The 22,166-nt window shown below is 50.0% G+C and overlaps 1 protein-coding gene across 1 annotated transcript in view; it reads right to left on the bottom strand.

Moving 5' to 3' along the window:
- Window positions 1-20,213, bottom strand: part of kmt2a (lysine (K)-specific methyltransferase 2A) — a 37,679-nt gene extending 17,466 nt beyond the window's left edge. Inside the window, 17 exon segments of the mRNA XM_030380516.1 lie at window positions 1,292-1,365; window positions 1,626-1,736; window positions 2,231-2,407; window positions 2,782-2,969; window positions 3,097-3,210; window positions 3,747-3,867; window positions 4,651-4,752; window positions 5,416-5,562; window positions 6,335-6,577; window positions 7,055-7,131; window positions 7,238-7,929; window positions 8,054-8,282; window positions 8,450-8,627; window positions 9,128-12,459; window positions 12,663-12,735; window positions 19,898-20,159; window positions 20,161-20,213. Coding sequence (XP_030236376.1) covers window positions 1,292-1,365; window positions 1,626-1,736; window positions 2,231-2,407; window positions 2,782-2,969; window positions 3,097-3,210; window positions 3,747-3,867; window positions 4,651-4,752; window positions 5,416-5,562; window positions 6,335-6,577; window positions 7,055-7,131; window positions 7,238-7,929; window positions 8,054-8,282; window positions 8,450-8,627; window positions 9,128-12,459; window positions 12,663-12,735; window positions 19,898-20,159; window positions 20,161-20,213 — 6,173 coding nt within the window.
- Window positions 20,214-22,166: the final 1,953 nt, after the last annotated feature.

The raw sequence follows: 22,166 nt of genomic DNA, 5'->3' as shown, positions 1-22,166 counted from the left end.
TTGTGTCAATTGGTCGAGAAATGTGGGAGGAGTAGCGAAAAAACATTTTTGCGGTTTTCGCGATTTAGTGAAAAATATTCATTGACGCAAATGGGCGTGGCCTAGGTCAAAAGATGCAGCAGACTCCAGTGAATATGTGCGTACAAGTTTTTGACTGTGGGAGGTTCGGTGTGGGAGTTATAGCCCCAAACGCGTATTCCTTGGTATAGCGCCACCTAGGGACCGGCGTGTCTGGATTTTGTTATCTGAGTAGCGGTGCCGATTCTGGATCGAGTCATGCAATTGGCGCGTGTGCACCATTTACGGTTTGGGCTGTGGTTCCACTTTCACGGGGAGGTAGTATAGAAATCCTTACAAAAACAATAGGGATCCAACCTGTTGGCTTGGACCCCTAACTAGCTGCCAACACCCCACCACGTTGAGTGACCGACCTCCCTTACAGTGGACCTCCCTCACATTGGGCCATAGCGTCAGTTTAGTTGCCATATTCATCACTGGTACTAAACATTCAGGCATTTTTTTGTCCAGAAGAGTCAGCAAATGTAACATCTTTGGGAGTTCAGACAGTCAGTTAAAGAAGCAATCATTGATAAATATGCAGCCCAATTAGCCCTCAAATCTTCAGTTACTTCAGAACAAAATGTGGAAGAGTCACGGAAATCTCCCGTCCACCCTACTAGCATGACTAAGGAGTGACCTTGTGATTATATTGGGGTTGCAAAGGGTGTGGAGACGCCATGAACCCACCTTATCATCTGACTGATTGTCCATTGCTGCATTGACCCCACAGGCCCCTGCTACACAGAGGTTTTGTCCCATCTAATTGGGTGCTGCAGCTTGACTCTGGGATATAAGTGGCTCTTTATCCCTGGTCATGGTTCAGAGATAAGGAAGATTGAGCGTGAAATCCCAGAAGTAAATTGGTCACCTCGAACCAAAGTCAAGTGTTTTATTCCAAGAAGTTAAAAGGTTCTTTTTTTTTGGGGGGGGGGGGGGGGGGGGGGGTTCCACTGGGACGGTAACCAGAAACGGGTCAGTCGCGGTGAAATTGACTGTCTGAATGACAGCAGTGCTGAGCTTCTGACGGAATGATCTGGGACAAAGAATTGAGCACAAACTGCTGCTACCAGATGAAACCTTAGCTGGTGGGAGCATTGTGCTCCCACCAGAAGATCAACAAATATTAGCATTTGTTTTACATTCACCGAATGCACCATCTGCTCTCTGCTGCACTATTTATTGTGGAGTGTAGGCCATTCATTTAAATGATTATGGTGGTAGTAAAACTCACTTGGCAGAGACTTTCTGTGCTTCCCAGAAGCTGGACTCCTTGACTTTAAACCATGGGAAGACTCGTTCCATTTGCTGCAACAGAAACATTAGGGTTATATATTTGCACATCAGCATCTTGCAAAACCAATTTGGTGTGCCTCCATTCAAGTCCGAAAATAAGCTTTATTTATACCACAGAAAAATATATACGTTTATAACTGTACAATGTGTTTGTATTAATGACATTCTGGAATATCAAGTAATAGATAATGAACAGCAGAGTCTCCCTATAAAACAGAGCACATACATAAATTCAATCCGTTTCTGCATATTTATAGTGGGCTTTCTCCTACCTGGATGAAGAAGGACTTGACCATACTGTTGGCCTTGCGGCTCTCTGGCTGTCCGCCATCACTGTTCATAGCTGCCTGGAGGACTCTCACAATGTCATCGCTGAACTCCAGCTGCAGAGGAAGAACAAGGCACACCGTGAAGGACAGCGTCTTCATCTGGCCTTTGCAAGTACGCGCGCACGCCAGCTCGCATGCACGGACAGACTCCAAGGACAGTGAACCAATAAGGTCACCCTCGATTTTATATTGAAACCCACTTGACTTGGACTCTGTTCCTGCCTCCATCTTTTATGATGAGTTGTTCACTGCTCTCTGAGCTAAACCCAGGCTATTGCAGGAAATAAGTTGAACAACATCTGAAAGTTTTGCTACATCGTTTATCCACAATAACAGGATGGATTTAACGGAACTGAGAATACACAAGGGAAATGCCACAAAAACATGCCTGATGATGGAAAGCGGAAAAGCTGCACAAACAGCAACAGCAACGCTAGTTTTGTGTACATTATGACAGCAGCCCTCATAACTCCACCTCCTGGTATTAGAAATGTACCCGGCCCGGAGAGCGGACGCCAGAGGTCCGATGACGGGGGCCACACACTCACCACTGACTTGTAGCGGCCCTGGTCCAGTTTCCTCTCCACAGACTCCAGGTCCGGAGGGGAGTCGCTGGGGACGGAGGGTGTCGCCTCGGTCAGGACCGGGGGGTCAGGACCCTCGGGGGAGCGCCGGGACGGGAGGCTCTCCTCCGTCTCCGGGTTCAACTCCGGAGGCTTCGCCGCCTGGAACAATGGGAGGTTGACTTAGAACGGTCCATGTGTGGCCGTGAATGCACGCTCGGCACATTTTGAAAGAGTAATGTGGATGTTGCTGTCAGCTTTGGTACTAGATTGCTCACAAACAAAACCCGACCACAGTTTTATGCAATTAATAAGCAATGGTGGAGAAGGAGAAAATAATAAGACATCGGATGCATCATTCTTTAAAAGCAAAGAAGAGGTTTAAAGGACGTTGCTAAATTGAATGAACCTATAAATGTATATTCTTCCGGCAGTGCATTACTCGCCATCGTCTGTCTACGTGGGACAGACATGCTACGGGCGCGGAGCTCGTACTAATAATACCCATAACAACAACACCAGCGTCCCCTTCTCACTTGTCTGTAGCGCAGCACGTGTGTGGACGTGCGTGAGTTGAGCAGCGCCGTCAGGACGTGGCGCACGCAGCCCTGCAGCTTCTCCTCCAGGGCCGTCCTCCACGCCGCCGGCTGGCGCTCCTTGCAGCAGGTGGAGCAGGTGTACGGCAGGCTCTCCGGCAGCTTGGACACCAGCTCGTACAGCTCGTCTGGAGGGGGGGGACGGGAGGAGGCAGAAGGCGACGAGCCCGTTAATAGTCGCGTTCGGGGTATCGCCCACAGGCAGGGACGCAAACACACGGACAGACGGACAGAAGGACAGATGGACGCACAAACCTGTGAGGTTCTCGCACTTGGCGTGGACCCAGTGCTCGCAGCGGGCGCACTGCATCATCTTGCTGTCGTAGTCGTCGTCGTCGTAGCACTTGTCACACAGTGGACAGAAGTTCCCTGGAGGGAGACGGGATCACAGCAGGGGTTCGGTTAAGTTTTTGTTTTTTTACGGGATTCGGTCAATGAGAACAAACGGTGGTACCATACGCTTGGGATGTGGATGGGCTACAACACCCTCGCAGACAGAAATACGACTTTAGGATTCAGAGGACTGTAGACACAAATGTCTGCAGCAGAAGCCCATGCAGAATTCGTACAAATATATGCATTTCATTCTCAAAATAATCTCGGTGCCCTACATTACAGCATTCGGAAACGTCCCTAGTCCCCCGTGTTTACGCATCAAAATAATGAAAAACGGGGGTAAACAGCGCTGTCAGGGATAAAGTTAAGTCAGTAGATCCAGAGAAAATATGACAGTAAAAACCTCTAAACGGAAACGACTTGTCAACCAATGCAGCCAGCCGCCCGTGCATCCATGACCCATTACAGGAAGTGAGAGGCCCTCCCACCAGGGCTGCTGGCCGTGCTAGCCACTAACTTCTGCTAGTTTCAAATGCGGTACTTGAGGACTTCCGCACATCTGATCTCACCTTTAGCAAAGAGCTTGGCACAGTCATGGCACATGGAGAAGTCATGTGACCACTGGGCATCGAAGGACTTCCCTGGTTTGGTGGCGCCGCAGCTCTTGCAGTGCACACACTTGGTGCACACCTAGAAACCAGACAGCACAGCCATTAATACATGGTGGGAGGCGGACATAGTGAAGAAGATGGTAAATTGTGGTCATAGTGTATAGTCAATCACAATATAAATTTGTTTCCAAGACCTATTTCTACTATATCTACCGTTTCTGACCTATTCAATCCAATCAATTGAAGCGTTGCATTAATGAACGTGTATATAGGTGTGACCTTGACCTTCAATGATTTAAATCTTTAAGCAGGAGACACTATGTTGACGTCTATAAAAAAGTTGTTTGCAAAGTTCACAAGATTTTTGTCTCAGGACATTCAGCGTGACCTTGCATAACTCAAGAGGTTTGATGGTGATTTTGTTTGCAATTTGCCGCATTACGTTTTGCTTTCAATAAATGTTGTTATCGTTTGTTTGATAACCCCTTTGTGTAAAGGAAGAGGCACTATCCAATCATTTTAAAGTAGAAAACATTCTATAGACGGTTAGTCTAGGAGGATACACAATGTCATGAAAAAAAAAAAATGTTTGGCAGCATTTCGAAACCATTAACCATGTCTCAAAAATCATTCAGCCACATATATAACAAAATATAACACGTCTCGACGATCAGTCGACAATGGGTCTGGCGTGAATAATCCAAGTCGACTGATCAAATTCCTGGTCAAGGAAACCCCTTTGTAGCAACGTGGTTTATATCAGAACAAAAAATACAAGTCGAGTAACAAGACATCAGGCTACAGCCCACACTGGACCACATCCATCTGTGAGGGCGCCAGCTGAAGATAAGCGAGTCCGTACCCAGACTCTCTTCTTCTTGGTGGGCTTGGTGGGGTGCCGGGGGTCCAGGCAGTCAGGGTGATAGCTGTTACGGCACTCGTCGCACTCCAGCAGCTGCTGCTGCTGAGGAAGTGAGATGGGACGAGGGGTTCAAACACTTCTGAGTCCACTGCATTACTATGCGGCGACAGACTGAGCATGCCTGAGTGTGGTCTTGGGCAGTCGCTATATGAGGCACCGCAGACGCACCGTTTAAATTAAATATTTGAGCACAGCATAATACCGTTTTATGAGTTGAAATAACAAGACGCAGGCCTTTATTTTATATGATGTCTTTCAGTCGACGCAATGCCAAGTAAAACTAAGTGATTGGTTTCCAGTTAATATACCCCTGAACAAAATAACTTGATTTAAGGAGGTCAAATAAAATGTTTTATGTCCGTCCCTTGATGAATAGATAGCAATTATTCCACGTTATTGACAAGAAGTTATTAGCTTGGCTTCCCTAGCTTTAGCAACAGCTCATTAAACGGATTAGTAAGCCCCAAGTCAATAATGTTGCAGTGTTTACCACTGAAAACGGCTTTATTCAGATTTGGAGGTCGGAAATTTCAACAAAGTCCGGCACCGTCCCTCTATACATTATCCCTCCCCACATGGGTGCATGAATAAAACATGTAATGGAATCCATAATTTTAATCTTTTGCAAGAGAGGTGGGATCGGTGCAGGGCGAACACACACACACACACACACACACACACACACACACACACACACACCCTTACCTTGGACTTGTGAGGCTGCCGTCCGCACACCTGGCAGAAGCGGCAGCGCCGACAGCACCAGTTCTCCCACTGCTCCTTAAGGGGACGCTCTTTCTCCCCCAGGCAAAAGAGATGGAAGGGTTCGCAGCATACCTGGCAGAACACAAACTGGGAAGGGAACAAGAACCACAGTCAGGTTGGTAGCAGCCCAACAGTTCAACCTCACTTTTGCGCTGACCACATTAGACGACCCAGGTTTGACTCCTGCCTGAGGGCCTATGCTACATGTCATCCCCTTTCTATTTCAACCTACTTCCTGACGGTCTCCCACCACTCTCCTGTCCATTAAGGCGTAAAATGACCTAACAGCCACCAAACATATCAACAGTCAGAGTGCAGCAGTTGAACTCAGCCTCACACCACATAAGTGCAATGAGGCAGCCAACTATGTGGCATGAGCTAGAGGTCAAATGCTGCACAGGTGGCCTTACTGGGGTCCTCCCACACAAGCAAACCAGTTGATGATGTAATCCGGTTTATTATAGAGTTGGAGCGATATTATATGCAGACCAGGTGTTGCATGCTGCCATGTCAGAGATCTCCCCGAGTGTGAGTTAGGACGGCTTGTTTATCTTGTAAGCCTTTGATTGCCAAAAGCACCAAAAGGTGTTCAGCCTCACCCAGCACCAGGGTCTATTCAGTCTGACCCGGGCCAGGTGAAGCTACTTAAACCAGCCATCAACCCCCCCCACACACACACACACACACACACACACACACACACACACACACACACACACACACACACACACACACACACACACACACACACACACACACACACACACACACACACACACACACACACACCACAAAGGAATTGTGGAGCCGGTTGATGAAGCAAATTGAACACATTGGAGAGAAGTGTTTCTCTTCTCACCTCCACATTGCCGCTGCTGGCACACAGGAAGCAAAGCACCCTAGGTGTGACAGGCACAGAAGTCAGCAGGCTGAGGCCGCCAGCCTCCCACACCTTCTCCACGTCATGGTCCCTCTTGAAATCCACTCTGATGCGATGCACTCCGTCGAAGGGCGCTACAGACTTGGCCTGGCCGCTGGTCGAGGGAGTGCTCAGCCAGTTTAAAGTACTGCTACTGGGGGGTTTAGCGACCAGCGGCTGCTCCTAGGGGACACAGAAGGGCAGCAGAATGTGCAAAGTGAGGAGTGATATTGGCCATGAGTGGACAGCAGGTAGAAGTGAGGTTTGACTAATGAAAATGTCAAATATATGAAAGGTGTACAAAGCCTTAAGCAGGCAGGATTAAGCCAAGTAAACACTCACACACACACTGTGTGTGTGTAAACACACACACACACACACACACACACACACACACACACACACACACACACACACACACACACACACACACACACACACACACACACACACACACACACACACACACACACACACACACACACACACACGAGTAATAGCTTTACTGGCACACATTAACCTTTTAGTTTCTTAATAGCCACAACTCAGTAATAACAGGAGAGAGGATGTCATTTTGATGTACAGATTATTCACCAGAGTTTAAAAACACACAGCCTTGCTACGGATAATTAGATAGTGCAGCCTGCCAACTGCACTTACCTTGTCTTTTGGGCTTTGTTTACAGGGTGGTGGAAAAGAGACAGGAGTGAACCTTTTTGGCTGTTTCAACTCATGGGCTACATGAAACAAAAGAACAGGTGCACAAAAGAAACACAACATTTAGTCAGGATTGTCAAGTGTATGATCTCAAGAAGACGTGAGGAGATAAGACAGAAGCACTACCTGTAGTAGTTGCAGCAGATGAATACTGCTGTTGTGACGGCTGCTGCTGCTGCAGGGGCTTCTTTGAGTCACTCAGCGGAATTTTGGACGGGGCATCTTTCTTTGGAGGTGCCTGATTGGCTGAGGCCTGTGGCAGCTGCTGCAGCTCCTGCTGCTGCTGGGATTGTGTCGACGGGGAGGGAGAGTTTTGGGCCGAAGAGGACGAGGAGGAGGAAGATGAAGACGATGACGAAGAAGTCGAAGAGGAAGAGGAGGACGACGACGACGAGGAGAGCGACTGCTGCTGTTTGTGTCCCTTCCGGCTAGTGACACTGCCGGTCTTGGAGGACTGCTTGGAGTCGGGCGACAGGGTGGGGGTGATGGCCACAGATTGGGGCTGGGATGCGCTAGGGGGCGGAGGGGCTTCCTCTGAAGGGCTGGACGACGTGGCCACAGGGGAGAACTGAAGCGGTCTCAACTTCTCCTCGCCTGGCTTCGGGGGAGGAGTTTCGCTCTTTCTGCGTGGAGGCTCCTCCTTGGTTTGTGCAGCTTGTGGAGGCTTGAGCCCGGGCTCCGAGCCCACGCCCTTGACGGGATTAAGGCCTTCCTTCTTCTCCGACAGCCTGTTCTTCTTCTTGTCCTTCTTGCTCTTTCCCTGCTTCTGGATGAACATTTTCGAGGGCATCCACTGCAAGTTCTGACATTTCCGCACCCTGTGGAAAAACAGATAGAGTTAGAGTTGAACTATGCAAGGTAAATCTGCTAAACATACACACCAAGAAGCCTTTTCACATCTTTCACATTTCTATTTGCTTTATTTCCCAGACTGTGACTCACTTGCAGCATTGCTTTTTAATGTTTCGACCTCCGAACTTGGGCTTGTCCAGACAGTTGGTGCAGACGCCACAATCCTCCGGAACCTGACAGCCCGAGCACTGGCCACAGCGCCGCGACCTCCGGCCCTTCTTCGGAGGGGCATCCTGGGGGGTCTTCACCCGCGTCTCCCTGGGCTTCAGGGGAGGGGATTGAGGCTCCGCCTCCTCAGAGCCCGCCACCGATGACTTGTCTGTCGGATCATTTATCTCGTTACCAATCGGCTTACACACACCCCATTCTATTATGTGCCCGTTACAATAAGAGGCTCAAAGTAAATGCCCCCCCCCCCCCCCCCCCCCAACACTACAGACTCACTAGTACTGTGCCGCTGTGCCTGTGGACGGACTGTGCTCTTACCATCGTTCCCCATGGAAGACAAGATCTTCTCCCGCTCCTCCCAGGGCAAGGCACTGAGTGTGGGCATGTCGTCAGGGAACACTGCCCGGTTGCGACCCAGGGCCACGGCGGCCCGACGACAGACGTGCTTGATGCGTGGGCCGCGGACCGATGCCTCCGACGAGTCGCTCTCCTGGCTCTGCGTTACAGAGGAGATAAAGAAATAAGAGCCAAATTGGACAACAAGTGTCGACTGAAGCCCAGAGATACAAGTGATTACAGCAGGGAGAGCAGTATCTGCCAAAGTCTCCACTGAGAATACTCTAATATATTATGTTTATATAAAGATAATATGGCATCTCAAAACTCTTAAAAGCCTCACTTTTCATAAAAAAATATTGGCTGCTACAAAATGGAGATATTTTTCAGCAACAATGCGATTGTTGCTCCTCTTTTCTGCAGGATGCAAGATACAGAATTCCCCTCATGTACATTTGAGGGAATTAACCCATCAAGTTTCAGTATGAGTACTTATGCGTACGGTGATGTTTGAAGCTTGACAGTTGGTCCAATTTAACAATTGGACCAACTGGCAAATTACATGGCAAATTACCATGACTTACTGATATTGTGTTCATACTGAAAAGGTAATATTACTCATTAAAAAAAAAGGAGCGCGAAAGGGTTATGTCAACCGACCTGGATCTTAGGCTGGTCCGGAGCCTTGAGCGCCTTGCTCTTCTCTATCTTGAAGAGCTGGGCCTTGGCCTTCTTTAGCAGGCCCACCACCTGCTTGTCCGTCACAGGTTGTTTCTCAGCCTGGGCCAGCATGGAGACCAATGAGGGGGCTGGGTGCTGTGGGCGCCCCGGCTGCCCGGGAAGGCCTGCTGACGGCTGGCTTACGGCACTTGGTTTCTCCATCTCCTTCTCCTCCTCCGCCGGCTCCGCCTCCCTGTCTGAAGGTCTGCCCTTCTTATGCAGGCGTCCCTTGGCGGAATACTGCGTAGCGGCCGAGGGGAGCATGGGCCTCTCCGAAGGAGCGGGCTCGGGAGCCACATCGGACAGCGTGGACTTCTTCCTCCCGGGGGCCTTCTTAGGCACCAGGGACGCCCCCTCATCGGTCTCCCTCCCATCGACGATGAAGAGGCTGGAAGCTACATTCGGGGACGCGTCGGGGGCGGGAACCTTCCCGCCCTTCTTCTCCCCCCAATCCCGTTTCCCCTCCCTCTTGTTCTCCTTCTCCCTTTCTCTGCTCCTGTCCAAATCCTTCTCCTTCGGAGCGGATTCCTGAGAGGGCGGCAGGCTTCTCTCGCGTCTCTCTCCCTTCCCGGCCCCCCGGCCCGTCTCCTGGCCACTGGAGGGGAAGAGGGGGAAGAGTTGGGAAGTGCCGGAGGAGGACGTGGAGGACGAAGAGACCGGTTGCTCCGTGACTCCTCTTCGGCAATCTCGGGCCCCCTGTGCGGCGATGGCCAGAGGCGGAGCGGAGAAGGGGCTGAAAGCAGGAGTTAAGGCACTAGTGGCTAGTGGACCGGCCGACGCCCCCGGCAACGAGCCGGGGTTACTGCTGGAGACCGAGCATGACAACGCGGAGCGCTCAGAGGAGCCCTTCCCCCGCGGGACATGGCCCATTTGGCTGCTGCGCCGGGTCATGGAATGGGAGGGAGACCGGGCGTGGGCGTGGAGCATGCCCAAGGCCCGCCTCCTCTTGCGTCGTAAGGCTCTTCCGGAGCTATGAGAAGACTGGTGAGGGGAGAGGGAGCCGGGGCTGCTCCCGGAGGAGGGCTGCAGCGTGACCGACTCGAAGATGCGCGAGTGGGCCTCGCTCGGGGTGAAGCGCGGGGCGCGCAGCAGCGGGCTGCGCTTCTGGAGCGGGGCTTCGAACCGGGACGAGGACGGGTGCTGGTGCGACGCGGGGTGGTGCAAGGGGGTGAACAGACGGGTTCCCGCCGGGGCGCCGCCGCCCGGCGCCTGGAACTGCACCTGGGCGGCTCCCCCGCCCCCACCTTGGGGCATCAGCCCCACGTCTTGCGCCGTGAGGGGGGCCGGGCGGAAGTTGTCGAACACGGGCTTGCGGATGAGGCCCTCCTTGGCGTACTTAGCGGAGGAGAAGCACTGCTGCTCGTTGCGGGGCTGCGACGTCCAACGGAAGGTGGGCTGCCTCAGGATGGAGCAGATGCGTTTGTCCTGCGACCTGGAGAGCACAGAGGGCCCGGGCAGGAAGGGGGTGACGGGGTGAGGCATCACCCAGGGGGACTGGGCGTGGTGGTCGCTGATGGCCGAGGCGGCGGAGGAGGCCGACTGGGGGGGCTGCGGGGGGATGAGAAGGGGAGGGGGTGGGGGAGAGGAAGAGGAGGAGGCCGTGGAGGACGCTTGCTGAGGGCCACCGAGGGCGGAGGAGGACATCAACACCCCCGTCGCTGGGCTTATAATGGGCTTCTTGGCCCCGGTCGTCAGCGTCCCTCTCCCCCTCGGACCCAGACCTGGCCGGCTCACTCCCTGAGCCCTGCGGACGCCCCGGTCCCGCTCAACGACCACGTGTTCCCGCTCCGAAGAGGGGGAGGACGGCCTTGAGCTGTGCAGCAAACTGTCCTCCATCTCGCCCTGGGAGGATGGGAAGGGCTCATCCGTCTCCGACGGGGCCTGCGTGGCTTCCGAAGCCTGGGAGTCGCAGGAGGAGTCGTCCAGGCTAGGGCTGCTCGATCTGGAAGACTCGGCGGAGGAGAGCTGGGAGGAGTGCTGCGACAGGGCACTGGAGCCGCAGGAGGCCGCGCTGCTGCTGAAGCGTCCGTTGGCTGTGCTGTTGGCGCTGTTGTTGAGCAGGCCGCCGGCGGGGGACGCGATGCTGGGGTCTGGGGCCGGGGGAGGGGGGGGAGGCAGGGAGTCCGCCGGGGCGGCGGGCCCGGTACCAGAAGCGGCGGCAGCGGCGGCGGCTGTAGAGGACACCAGGACAGGAGAGGGGGACGAGGAAGAGGCCGAGGTGAGCTGGGGGGGCGTGGAGACGGACATGGGGGGCGTCTCTAGCCGCGCCATCTTCATGTGGTGCGGAGGGGTCCCGAAGCTGCCCTCGTCTTCGATGAAGCGCTTTGGGGTTTTGATGATGCGCAGTGAGACCGTGCTCACCACGGGCATGATGAACTGCCTGATGTTCTTGAGCTGGGTCCTCCTCCGCCTCCTGATGCCGGCGTCCGCCGCGCCGGCACCCGGGCCCCCGATGGCCACGGCCTCCTTCTCCAGGAGCTTCTTCTTCTGCGCCCCTTTCTTGGCCCGCTGCAGCAGCTGCTTGGCGATGGTGGCGTCGGTGCGCTTGGACGACGCCATCCTGACTGGCTTGACGTGCCGGGGGCTTTGTCTGAGCCCCAGGGGTCTGCCCAGCTTGGAGGGCGGCGGGGAGGAGTCTCTGTGCTCGGGGTAGCCCTCCGCCTGCTGGTCCGGGCCGCCGTGGAAGGCCCCGGGGTGAGGCACGCCGCCCGAGAGCCGGGCCGCCGCCGCCTCCGCCTCCGCCTTGAGCCGCTCGGCGGAGGGCGGGCGGCCGCGGCGGCGCCGGGGAACGCCCGGTAGCGCTTTGAGGCGCGACTTGAGCGGGCTGAGCTTCACTTCCCTCAGCCGCTTGAGCTTGGTGACTTTGGATTCGCCGCGGGCCACTTTGGGGGGCAGCTTGGTCTCAGGGTCCCGCGGATGGGCGCCGCCCAACAGCGCTCGTCGGGCCGACGACTTCCTGTCCTTCTCCTCCTGCGTCTCCGCGGCCGGCGCCGGCCCGCCGTCCTCCCCCGCCGCCGCATGGCCGCCGGCGTGCCAGGCCCTCTGGCTGTTGGAGGACGGGGGGCGGCCTCTCCTCTTCTCCCCCGACCCGGATCCCGGGGGCCTCCCGGGGAGCCGTTTGACCCGGTCAGCTGACCGCTCGGGGGCCCGGTCCGGCTTCCCCGGCGCCGGGGAGCTGGGGGACGAGGGGGAGCTCAAAGATGCTGTGGCTTTCTGGGCAGTCAGGGACCGTGGGGGGCGACCTCTGGGCTTCTTCTCCTGCGGGAGCGCACCTGAGGGGTCGACCACACAATAGAGAGGGAGGCATGAGGTCGGACCTGTGGTTTGAACACAACAATGCATTTTACTCAAAAAAGGCATGCAGTCGGTGAAAAAGCAATCCCTAGAATGATGTAGTGACCCGTGTTTCATGCGTTTTACATTTCCACGTTATTAATGCACGAATAACAACAAGGAGACGTTAAGAAGGATTTACCTGTTGAGGTGCCTGTAGGGCTCTGTATTCTTGTGTGTTCAGGGACTGTTCCAAATCCACAAAACGGTTCTTCCTTCAAGGAATAGAGAAGATAAATATTTAGGAATTATCATATAACTTATTGCTAAAATGTATAAAATAGATTAAAATAAAAAAAACAAATACAACAAGGGGTAATTCTTCAAATTGAAATGGAGGAACCCAGAATGCCACAGAACTGTTGCTTGACCTGGTATCTAGCCTACATTTGAGTCAGACAAGCCTCAGTGCTTCATGGAAATACCAACATACTCAATCTCACTTTGGCATGCTGACTCACTTCTGTGCTCTCATGTGTCTCTGTGCTTTTGGGATGAGGTGCACGCAGTTACACACAGTTCAGACCACAACCCAAAGCCCCATTTTGAATAGGAGCCCATAAAAGCCGCACCAAATGACTAATAGATATGCCAAAACCATTGCTTTCCTGTTCCCTGAAGGTAAAATGCTCTGCTGGTGAATCATACCGAAGAATGTAAATTCTCTTGTCGAAGACGACCGCGAAGACACAAGGTGCAAAACCATGGAGAGCCTTTCTCAGAGGGACAACGACAGAGTTCAGCTCAGCCTGAACAGCATTGTGTGATCAATGGTCTTCCATTTCACCGGACCTCATAGGTGCTGCTGGCAGCACACAATATGGGCGGCCTGACCACCTGACTTGCTCACCACCCCAGGTAGCCGTGGCAGCAGCGGTTGCTATGGTGTCCGCACAAACAGTGATGTCATTCATCCAAGAGTCACTTTATACTAGGAGAGAGGTCTCCGTTTTCAAGTTAGCAGTCTTCTCTTGCCCACTTATATCTGCATTTCATTTTTTAAGTTGAATAGTCATAAGGTTGTAGTAACACTCCTCGGATGAGGCATAGACCCATATCCATTACAGCCTCATACCTTCTGAGCAGAGAAAGCTGATTAACTCTCTCTGTATGTGTGTGTGTGGGGGGTTTATTTATAGCACAATTTCGAGCTGCAGTCAAGATCTGCACGGCCCAGTTGTAGGTGTCCCTATCCAGCAAAGGTTTACATTAGTTGTGAGTGTATAAACGTGTGCACAATTGCACATACACAGAAGTGATAGCTTCATCTCTCCCAAAGAGAAACACAAATGATGTATCCAAATTTACCCTGAATCAAAACATAGGGGCAATCCCTAGTCAAATAAGCACTGTTTGATAGCCAATATCAAGACTTGGGTTTATTAACTGGGAGAGTGGGACATTCAATCATTCCCATTTCCTCAAGCAATAACGCCTGACATGTTTTGATTATTTAACATGAGGCATGGATCTCCTACATTGCCATACGAATGATTACACAGTACACTTGACACAGTGTGAATACTACTGATCTCCTCAGAGTCCTCTGCCCTCCCCACGGCTACAGGGGTGCAGGCTGCTGATGCAGAGCACTCGGGGGGGGGGGGTGTACAAATGGACAGCTCTGACTCGCTGGGAAGTGCGAGTAGTGCTCAATGACATCACAGGCAGGCTTGCGGCACATTAACACATGCTGGTGCCATGCGCAAAACACACCCATGTGTGCACACATACATGCGCGCACACACACACACACACACACACACACACACACACACACACACACACACACACACACACACACACACACACTGCCCCTCCTCCTTTGCTCTGCGTCAGCCACACATTCAGGCTCTTGTGGCGAAAGAATCACCGGCAGCCCATTGAGCCCCTCCTCACGTGAACCGAGCAGAAGGATGTAAACAACTGAGGGAAGGGCAGGGGAGTGTGTGTGTGTGTGTGTGGGGGAGGGTTGGGCGTGCAGGAGGAGGGAAGGCTTGCGGGTGAAGGGGGACATGGAAACAGCGCCTTGACCACATGCTCCACAAAACAACAGAAGGAGCCGGATCTATACGGTGTCTCCTGGGAGCCGCCGGGGATGAAAGGGGCTTTTTGCGGGAGGGAGTGGGGTTGGGGTAGAGGGGGATTCAACACGCTCACACAGAAGCTAGCCTAAATCCTAATCTAAACAGGCCTCCCACACGCTACAAGGGCTCTCGCTCTCCTTTTCATCGGCCCCAGCGCCTGCTCCTTGTGCAGCCATGCGCTAAAACGCACACATAAACACGCGCCGTCTCTCCCTCAGCTTCCTCCCTGCCCGCCCGCCCGCCCGCCAGCCAGCCCGCCCACTGGCTGCTGGAGCGTGGAGAAGCAGCATGTGTAAGGCAAGGCACGCCATGAGTTCCACGGTAGGGCGGCCGGGGCTGATAGGAAGGCAGCTTGTAAGTAAACAAACTGTAGTAGACTCGGGTGAAGGCTGCAGGTAACGGGCCGTGATGTCATGAGCAATGGTGACGTCATTAGTATCGTCACGCCAGAGTAGAGGAAGAGGAGAATAAATAAGCGTGGGTTTTGAAAGACTAGTCTATGTGAATATTTTTCTTCAATGGGTGAGAAAATAATATACCTTAACATAATTGTACCATTGTCAGATTATACCCACGTCTTCCGGGTAAACTGATTTTTCATTTCTAGAAAGGTTACAGACAGATCTAAACTATCACAAGGGACCAGTCTTGAAACTAGATGAACCACAGAGAGCAATTGATTCCTCTGGGGAAGTTACAGTATTATTTGCAGTTTAGAGGGCCTGTCCCCAGCAAGGCTGAACGGATATGGTTAAGGTTCTGCAGCATGTCACTGAGAGCCCACGCACTGGGTGAGAAAGCTGACATAATTATCACTTCTTTGTTCTCCAGCATGGCCTGAAGTACAACTCAAACAGATAGATGACTACTTCCATTAACTTTCTCACCAAAGCTTAACCAATACCAATTCAACAAACAGTAGGGAAAGAAATACGAGCGCAATCCAGTTAATAGCTACATGAACCACATGCAGCGAAGAGGCTCTGTGCCATCAGAGAACAACCATCAACCACTTCAAGTGGTTCAAACCATAATTAGTTCAAGTCAGTATCAACTATTCCAGTCACTGAAATAGTTGATACAGAGCAGGATGATTAAGTTAAGCTCAAACATCCAAGGAATCCATATGTGTACGAGACAGACCGCGATGTTCCCTGTAATCAGAATCAGAAAACTCAGTATGGCTTATTCTGCATACATTCATTCATTCAGGAATTGAGTGTGTAACGGCTAATCATTATTCAGCATAGGCAACGGCGTTGACAGGAAAAGGGATGCGTTTTTTGTTGGGTGTTCAAACCGAAGAAAAACTACAGTCATGGTGCGATTTAACAAATGATTAATTTGGGACTATGCTCGGAAACCCAAAACATAATATTGGATCCAGCAGATATACTCTGTTATAGCGCAATATCTGGGTTGGGACTGGGAGGCGGCACAGAGACTGGGGCTGAAACCAGAAACTGCAACGGGCAGAGTTACGCCTTTTTTCATTACCGATATTGTACAGATGAAAAACACCTTCACGCCAGTTGAAGAAGTTTTCAGAAGTGGCATTTATTGAATGCATTTCAACAGTGGCCTGTCTACACAGTGTCGATTTGAAACCGTCACAGACACTTAACATTAACATCTCCAGTGCGGCATCCGTGAAATTTTGGGGAAATGAGAGTTCATTTTGTTTCCAAGTATAAATTATCAGGGCTGCTATATTTGTCATTCATTTTTACTTTATGGTAATTTTGTGATCATTTTCCCAGCAGGTCTTGTTAGTGTTTTGCCAGTAAATCAAAATAAGTAAATAAAGAGGGTCTGAAGCCCTTTGAGGCTGTAACCGTGGGAACTCTACGGGACCCCAGAAATAAACACAACGGAATTTGATTGAAGTCAAAAGTCAACACAGAATTGGTCTGACATATTGCCTCGACAAACAACTTGTCTGTTTCACAACCAATGGATGACCAAGACATCCAAAGAAAGTAACACTGTACATGGAGGAACGCTGTTGAAGATCTCTACATGTAGGATTTCTGCCCTTCCTGGAATGTTAACTGGTGATGAGCTCATGTTCTGTGCCCTTCCAATGACACTACCCTGCTTAAAGGAAAAGGCAGCTATTCCAAGAATTACTTCCGCCAACAACCAAGCACAAAACTTGACAGTGCAATAAACGATTCCCATGTCAAATAAATTGTATGGTTTTGTTGTCACAATAAACAATCAACAAATGGGGTGTGTGTGTGTGTCAAACTACTAAACATTTGCTCGGAGGTGTGCACACAAAACAAACATACAGCGAGAGAGGGCTTGCTTCCTACACCTTGAGCAAATGTCTGGGATAGTTGTGGACCCCAGCAGGAGGGCTAGCTGTGGTGGTTGTTCACACGCACACAAGCAGGAGAGCAAGCAAACACCAAGTTGGTGCTCCAAGTAAAAACAAAAGACACGAGGAGACACGCCTCCACCGAGTTGCAATAGAGGGGACACACACACACACACACACACACACACACACACACACACACACACACACACACACACACACACACACACACACACACACACACACACACACACACACACACACACACACACACACACACAGGTGAAATCCTTTGCCCGCCTGCTGTAGCAGAATAAAGGCGTTGATGGGAGGGTCTGTGACTAATTCTCCTCCCAGTGCTGCCCCGTGGGGAGGAGGGCTCGCCTCGCACCCTTTGATATCCTTGCCTGTGCTCTTTCAGCCGCCCACACTTTGTGAGAGCCAGAATAAAGACACAATGCTTCCTGCTCCAGTCCACACTCTGTGCTGGGGATGGAGAGGAGGGGATGGGGGAAGGGGCATTTAAATAGGCCAAACACCTGCTGGACCCAAGCCCCTTCCACAAAGTAACCATTGGAGAAAGAGGACATTTTGTTTTGATACTTCTATTTAGCCAGACTTTTGTACAGAAGATTAAACATTGGTCCCAATCTGTGAGTCAGTGGAATAACAACCAAATAGAAAAACCGTTATTTTGAAACTCTTCCAAAGTATGTTTACATGTGCCGTCTGGACGGATCAGTGTATGCGCTTAGTGTTTGAAGGAGAGGCTTTACATTTTAAATATGAGTAAATAGTAAACCGTGACTATATCTGTGAATATATTTTTAATAACTATTTAGGTGGACTGAATTTCCAGCATGTACATGTAAAAGCAAATAGACCCCCACCTCCTATTTAAGAAGAACCAAGAAGCAGAGCACTTTGAGACACCCGCAATGGGCTCGAGTAATCTATTCCAAAGTGGCAGCTGTCACAAGAAAAAGTGTCCTGCCTCTCAAATTGTCTCTCTCAGAAGTGCATTTGGTTCATTCTGCCCGGCTGGAGGGAGGGAGTGGGGGAGCAGGGTCGGGGGGAGTAAAGTGTCTCTTTTGGGGCTGGCCCCATGGGCTCAGAACGCTGCAGTGCACCTGACAAAACCTGCCCCGGTCTGGCCAGGCAGGCATAACATCCTGTCTAGATACATCCAAGCTACTGCTATTGTTTCACTTATACGGCTCTCAATAATTGTTATAACAATATAATGCATATTCTAAAAATAATTCTCCTTGTTCAAATGTTTAAAAAGTGCAACGTCAAAAGTATAAAGGTAACAAATGACGTTTTGACTGTTTGATAATAATCCTTGCACTTTTGATTAAAATACAAATGTGTTAAAAACCAAATGGATGAATAGTGAATCGCGTACACCCCACGGTACACTCCCACCGCAATGAACGCGTGCTCCTCATCATGAAAAAGGAAGATGGTAGTTCGCTAAAGCGAACACACCCCCACATCACAAGGTCCGCCGAGAAGAGGCTCGTTGTTATTGTAGCGCCCGATCATCGGCGGAGGCTGCTGCATCACAGCGACCCGAACCAAGCACAAAATAGGAAACAGGCGTTGTGGATACTTGGATAAACGTAAAGGTCTCAAGAATGAGATCTTACGTCATCGCCAGCATTGACCACAAACATTAAATTATATTGCAACCAGCTACGCAGAGTGTGTGTGTGTGTGTGTGCGCGTGCGTGTGTGTAGAGGAGGAGGAGGGGGGGGGGCAAGAACATGTCCACCTCCCATTTTCCTATGCATCAGCAATAGCCCCAATGGCTAGCGTGGCGTAATGCGTAGCATGGTAGCTGTTTTGGCTAAACATTGCAATAGCTTGTAGAAGTGTGTAATCGGGCTAGCTACGCGCTAAACCAAGCCACCCACCGCATAGCGGCGTCTGAACGAGTGTAAACACAGCGGGTCGATGTGTAACTCGTAACTCTCTCAGGCAGAGCCTAGTTGAACCCCAAGATGTTAGCTTGCTAGCTAGCCAGCCTGCTAGGCTAGCCAAGCCTCGCTGTAAGGTTGACACCTCGCTGAGAGCAGACAGCCCCAGACCCCCCCCCCCCCCCCCAAATACACGATTAGCTATTTAGCTCCTTAGCTAGCTCACTGGGAGGTTATTGTACACAAGCATTGAGACGGGGCTCTGGTGCGGGTTAGGACGGCTTCCCTCTGGCAAGGGGATACACCGTTGCCCTAAGAACTATAGCTGGACCACCATTCAACCATCTTGGCACATCAAGTTGACATGTTGTGATTTGAAACTGGTCTCCGTTAACTGGGATATTCAGTGGGGTAGACGTCTAGGGAGACAGCACCCCTTTACTAAGGTTATCGTTGCACATGATATGGAAGATCTTGTGGTTATTAAAGTGTGTCCAGATATCTCCACATGTCTCGATCTCACATCTAGATAAGTGGTGGGTAGTTACACTGGTGCTAGACACACCAGAATACACCACACTCACAGATAGTGAAATGTGATTTTTTTAAAAAGCACTCTCATTGTACGGGATGGGTTTGGTAACCAACAAATGAAGATGTGGTTTGACCGTAGAGAGGGCAGTGATGCTAAGAGTAGTGTTAGCCAGCATCTCTACAAACATGAACAGAAGTCTGTACATTAAACAGCTCCATCGCTAGATAACAACACAGTGGTCTACATCCAGGACCACAGTATGACCCGTCGGGCTCCTGGATGGTTTAATGATAAAAGGCCAGCAACCCACTCAAAGTTGCTGAGCATCTTTGAGATGCCAAGTTAGTCCATCAGTCGCACTTGGGTCCAGGATCAGATAGTCAGGACTTGATGGAGCAGCACATCCTCCTAATAGGTGTAAGGTAGTTACTCAAAGGAGGTCCCAGACTACGCGTTGTGCTCTTATCTCAGAGGTTCTGTTGTGGTTCTCAGATGGGTCCGGTTCTTACCTCCCCGCTGCTCGTGTCACTCGATTCTCCCAAAACATCCCGAAATGTCTGCAGGTTGGTACCGATCACAGAGGAGACCTGGAGCGCTGCATCAAACCCGGGTCCGAGCCCAGTGGTCGGCTGGTGGGTCTCCGAGGCACTCCTGAGGGATGCAGTGACCCTCACCCGGCCCGCTCTCCTCCCGGTACCGGAGTTGCTGCTCCCTCCGGGCCGAGCGGGGAACCGCCACCGACAGCTGTGCGCCATTTTACACTCTGCCTGTCTGCCCTGCGATCAGAGAAGTCGGTGGGCGGAACCCTAAACCAGCACTCCACATAAACAAGCTCCACCAAAGCATTCTGCTCTCACTGGTCGAGAGATTATTATCCATGTTGCGGGGTTGAGTCGAAGAAACCCCGACAATGCATTTCCTTAGAGCTCCCATTAACACTCTGTGTAGCTAAATCCAAAACACGTTCAGGGGCTTTGCCCGGGAAAGGAAACTTAGTTGAAACACAAGAACAAAACCGTTATGTTACCGACCACTGACCGAGGAATAGAGCATAGAGAATAGATGTGTCGGGTTCTGCTCTCTCCAGTCTACTCTCTCCACTCACAATATATGAAACACAAATTTATTCACATTGCATTTAGAATTTGTTAATTAATGTTTTGATCGATTTTCCTTTTAATTTTCCTTTCAAATGATTGGTGTTCAATGCTTGTATTTATTTACTCCTTTATTTTGTTTTTATTGTATAATTATAATATTATTATTATATAATTACTATTTTTTTCTTAGAAAAAAAAGTTTCCATGTGCTTGGCAGAGATGACTATGAATTGTAATGGGGATTAATTGGACAACATTTTATAATGCTACAAACATATTGTATATAATAATATATAATAATAGTGTCTGGAAGGGATAATTAATGCAAAGCATGCCACTGTGTTTTCAAAACTGGCCATGAGCTTTCCAAATCCTTTGTATGAAGATATTTGAGAATTATATATTTAAAGCAATGTTATATTTTAGATATAATTCCGCGAAGGTAGTTAGCCAAAATACCGATGCTTATCTAACACACACTGAGAACACACGCCTACTACGAAATCCATCCATCCATCCATCCATCCATCCATACAGTACATACATGAAAGATGCTTAACACAACCATTCAAGTAAGAGTGTGCTGAGAACCCTGTGGGGTATCCTTTTGGAGTCGGACAACAAACCCAAGAAGGACAGATTCCTCTGACAACACAGATTTATATTCTAGTCTGCCTGTCTGCTGCTGCATTCAGCCTAATGTTGATGAACTAGACTCTAGAGTACAATGGTCCTTAACTGAATAAACAAAGCATTGCAAATCATGTCTAGCTATTACTGATGTTAATTTGTTTTGCCTACTTGATGCAGGCTCACAGATATAAAACCACATTTCATATGTAATATTTGTTACTGGACGAAGTACTGCACATCAAAGACTAATTAAAGTCAACAAATCTAAATAATAAATCTGCAAAAGGAAGTTTGAAATGTGAAATGAATACCAGAATGATGTATCACAGGTATCAAATTCAAATGTATTATCTCTGATTATAGAGATGATATATTCATCAACACTGCTGATGAATAAGAGATAACACATCACTGCTTAGACATCATTTCCCTGATGTTATTCGGTTAAACTTATGAATATCATGAATAACTGAATAGCATGTGGTCCAGAAAGGTATTCTATGAAGATCCACAGCTAAACAGCAAGAAGTCCAAGGGTTCTTAAATGGAAACACACACACACACACACACACACACACACACACACACACACACACACACACCTTAATTTATTCTAAATCATGAGTGTAGTCGCTGGTGCAACAAATTCCGTGTTATTTTTTAAAAAAGGAGTAATTTAGGCCTAATATTTAGTCATTTAGCAGGCAATTGTTTTCCAAAGTGAATGACTAAAGATACAGGTCATTAGGAGCGGTTGGCGGTTAGGAACCTTGCTTAATGCTTTCCATTGTGCAGACCGGAGACATAACACTCTCGACACAAATCAGCATGTATTCTCTCCCGATTCCTGAACCATTCTCACCCTTTGGAAGCACTGCATTCTGATACACAACCGAGGTAGGTGAGAGGGATATTGTGGAAGACATGAACATAGTCTTGCAGGATATTAAACAGAAAATGCCATCAAATACAAATTATAAAATGTGAAACAAAAAGGTTAAATCTGGTGATATTTTTGAGTGAAACTATAACAAATAACCATATC

The sequence above is a fragment of the Gadus morhua genome, chromosome 16, assembly GCF_902167405.1.
Source record: "Gadus morhua chromosome 16, gadMor3.0, whole genome shotgun sequence".
Lineage (NCBI taxonomy): Eukaryota > Metazoa > Chordata > Actinopteri > Gadiformes > Gadidae > Gadus > Gadus morhua.
Note: the sequence above shows the minus strand (reverse complement) of the source record. Positions and strands in the feature narration are given on the sequence as shown.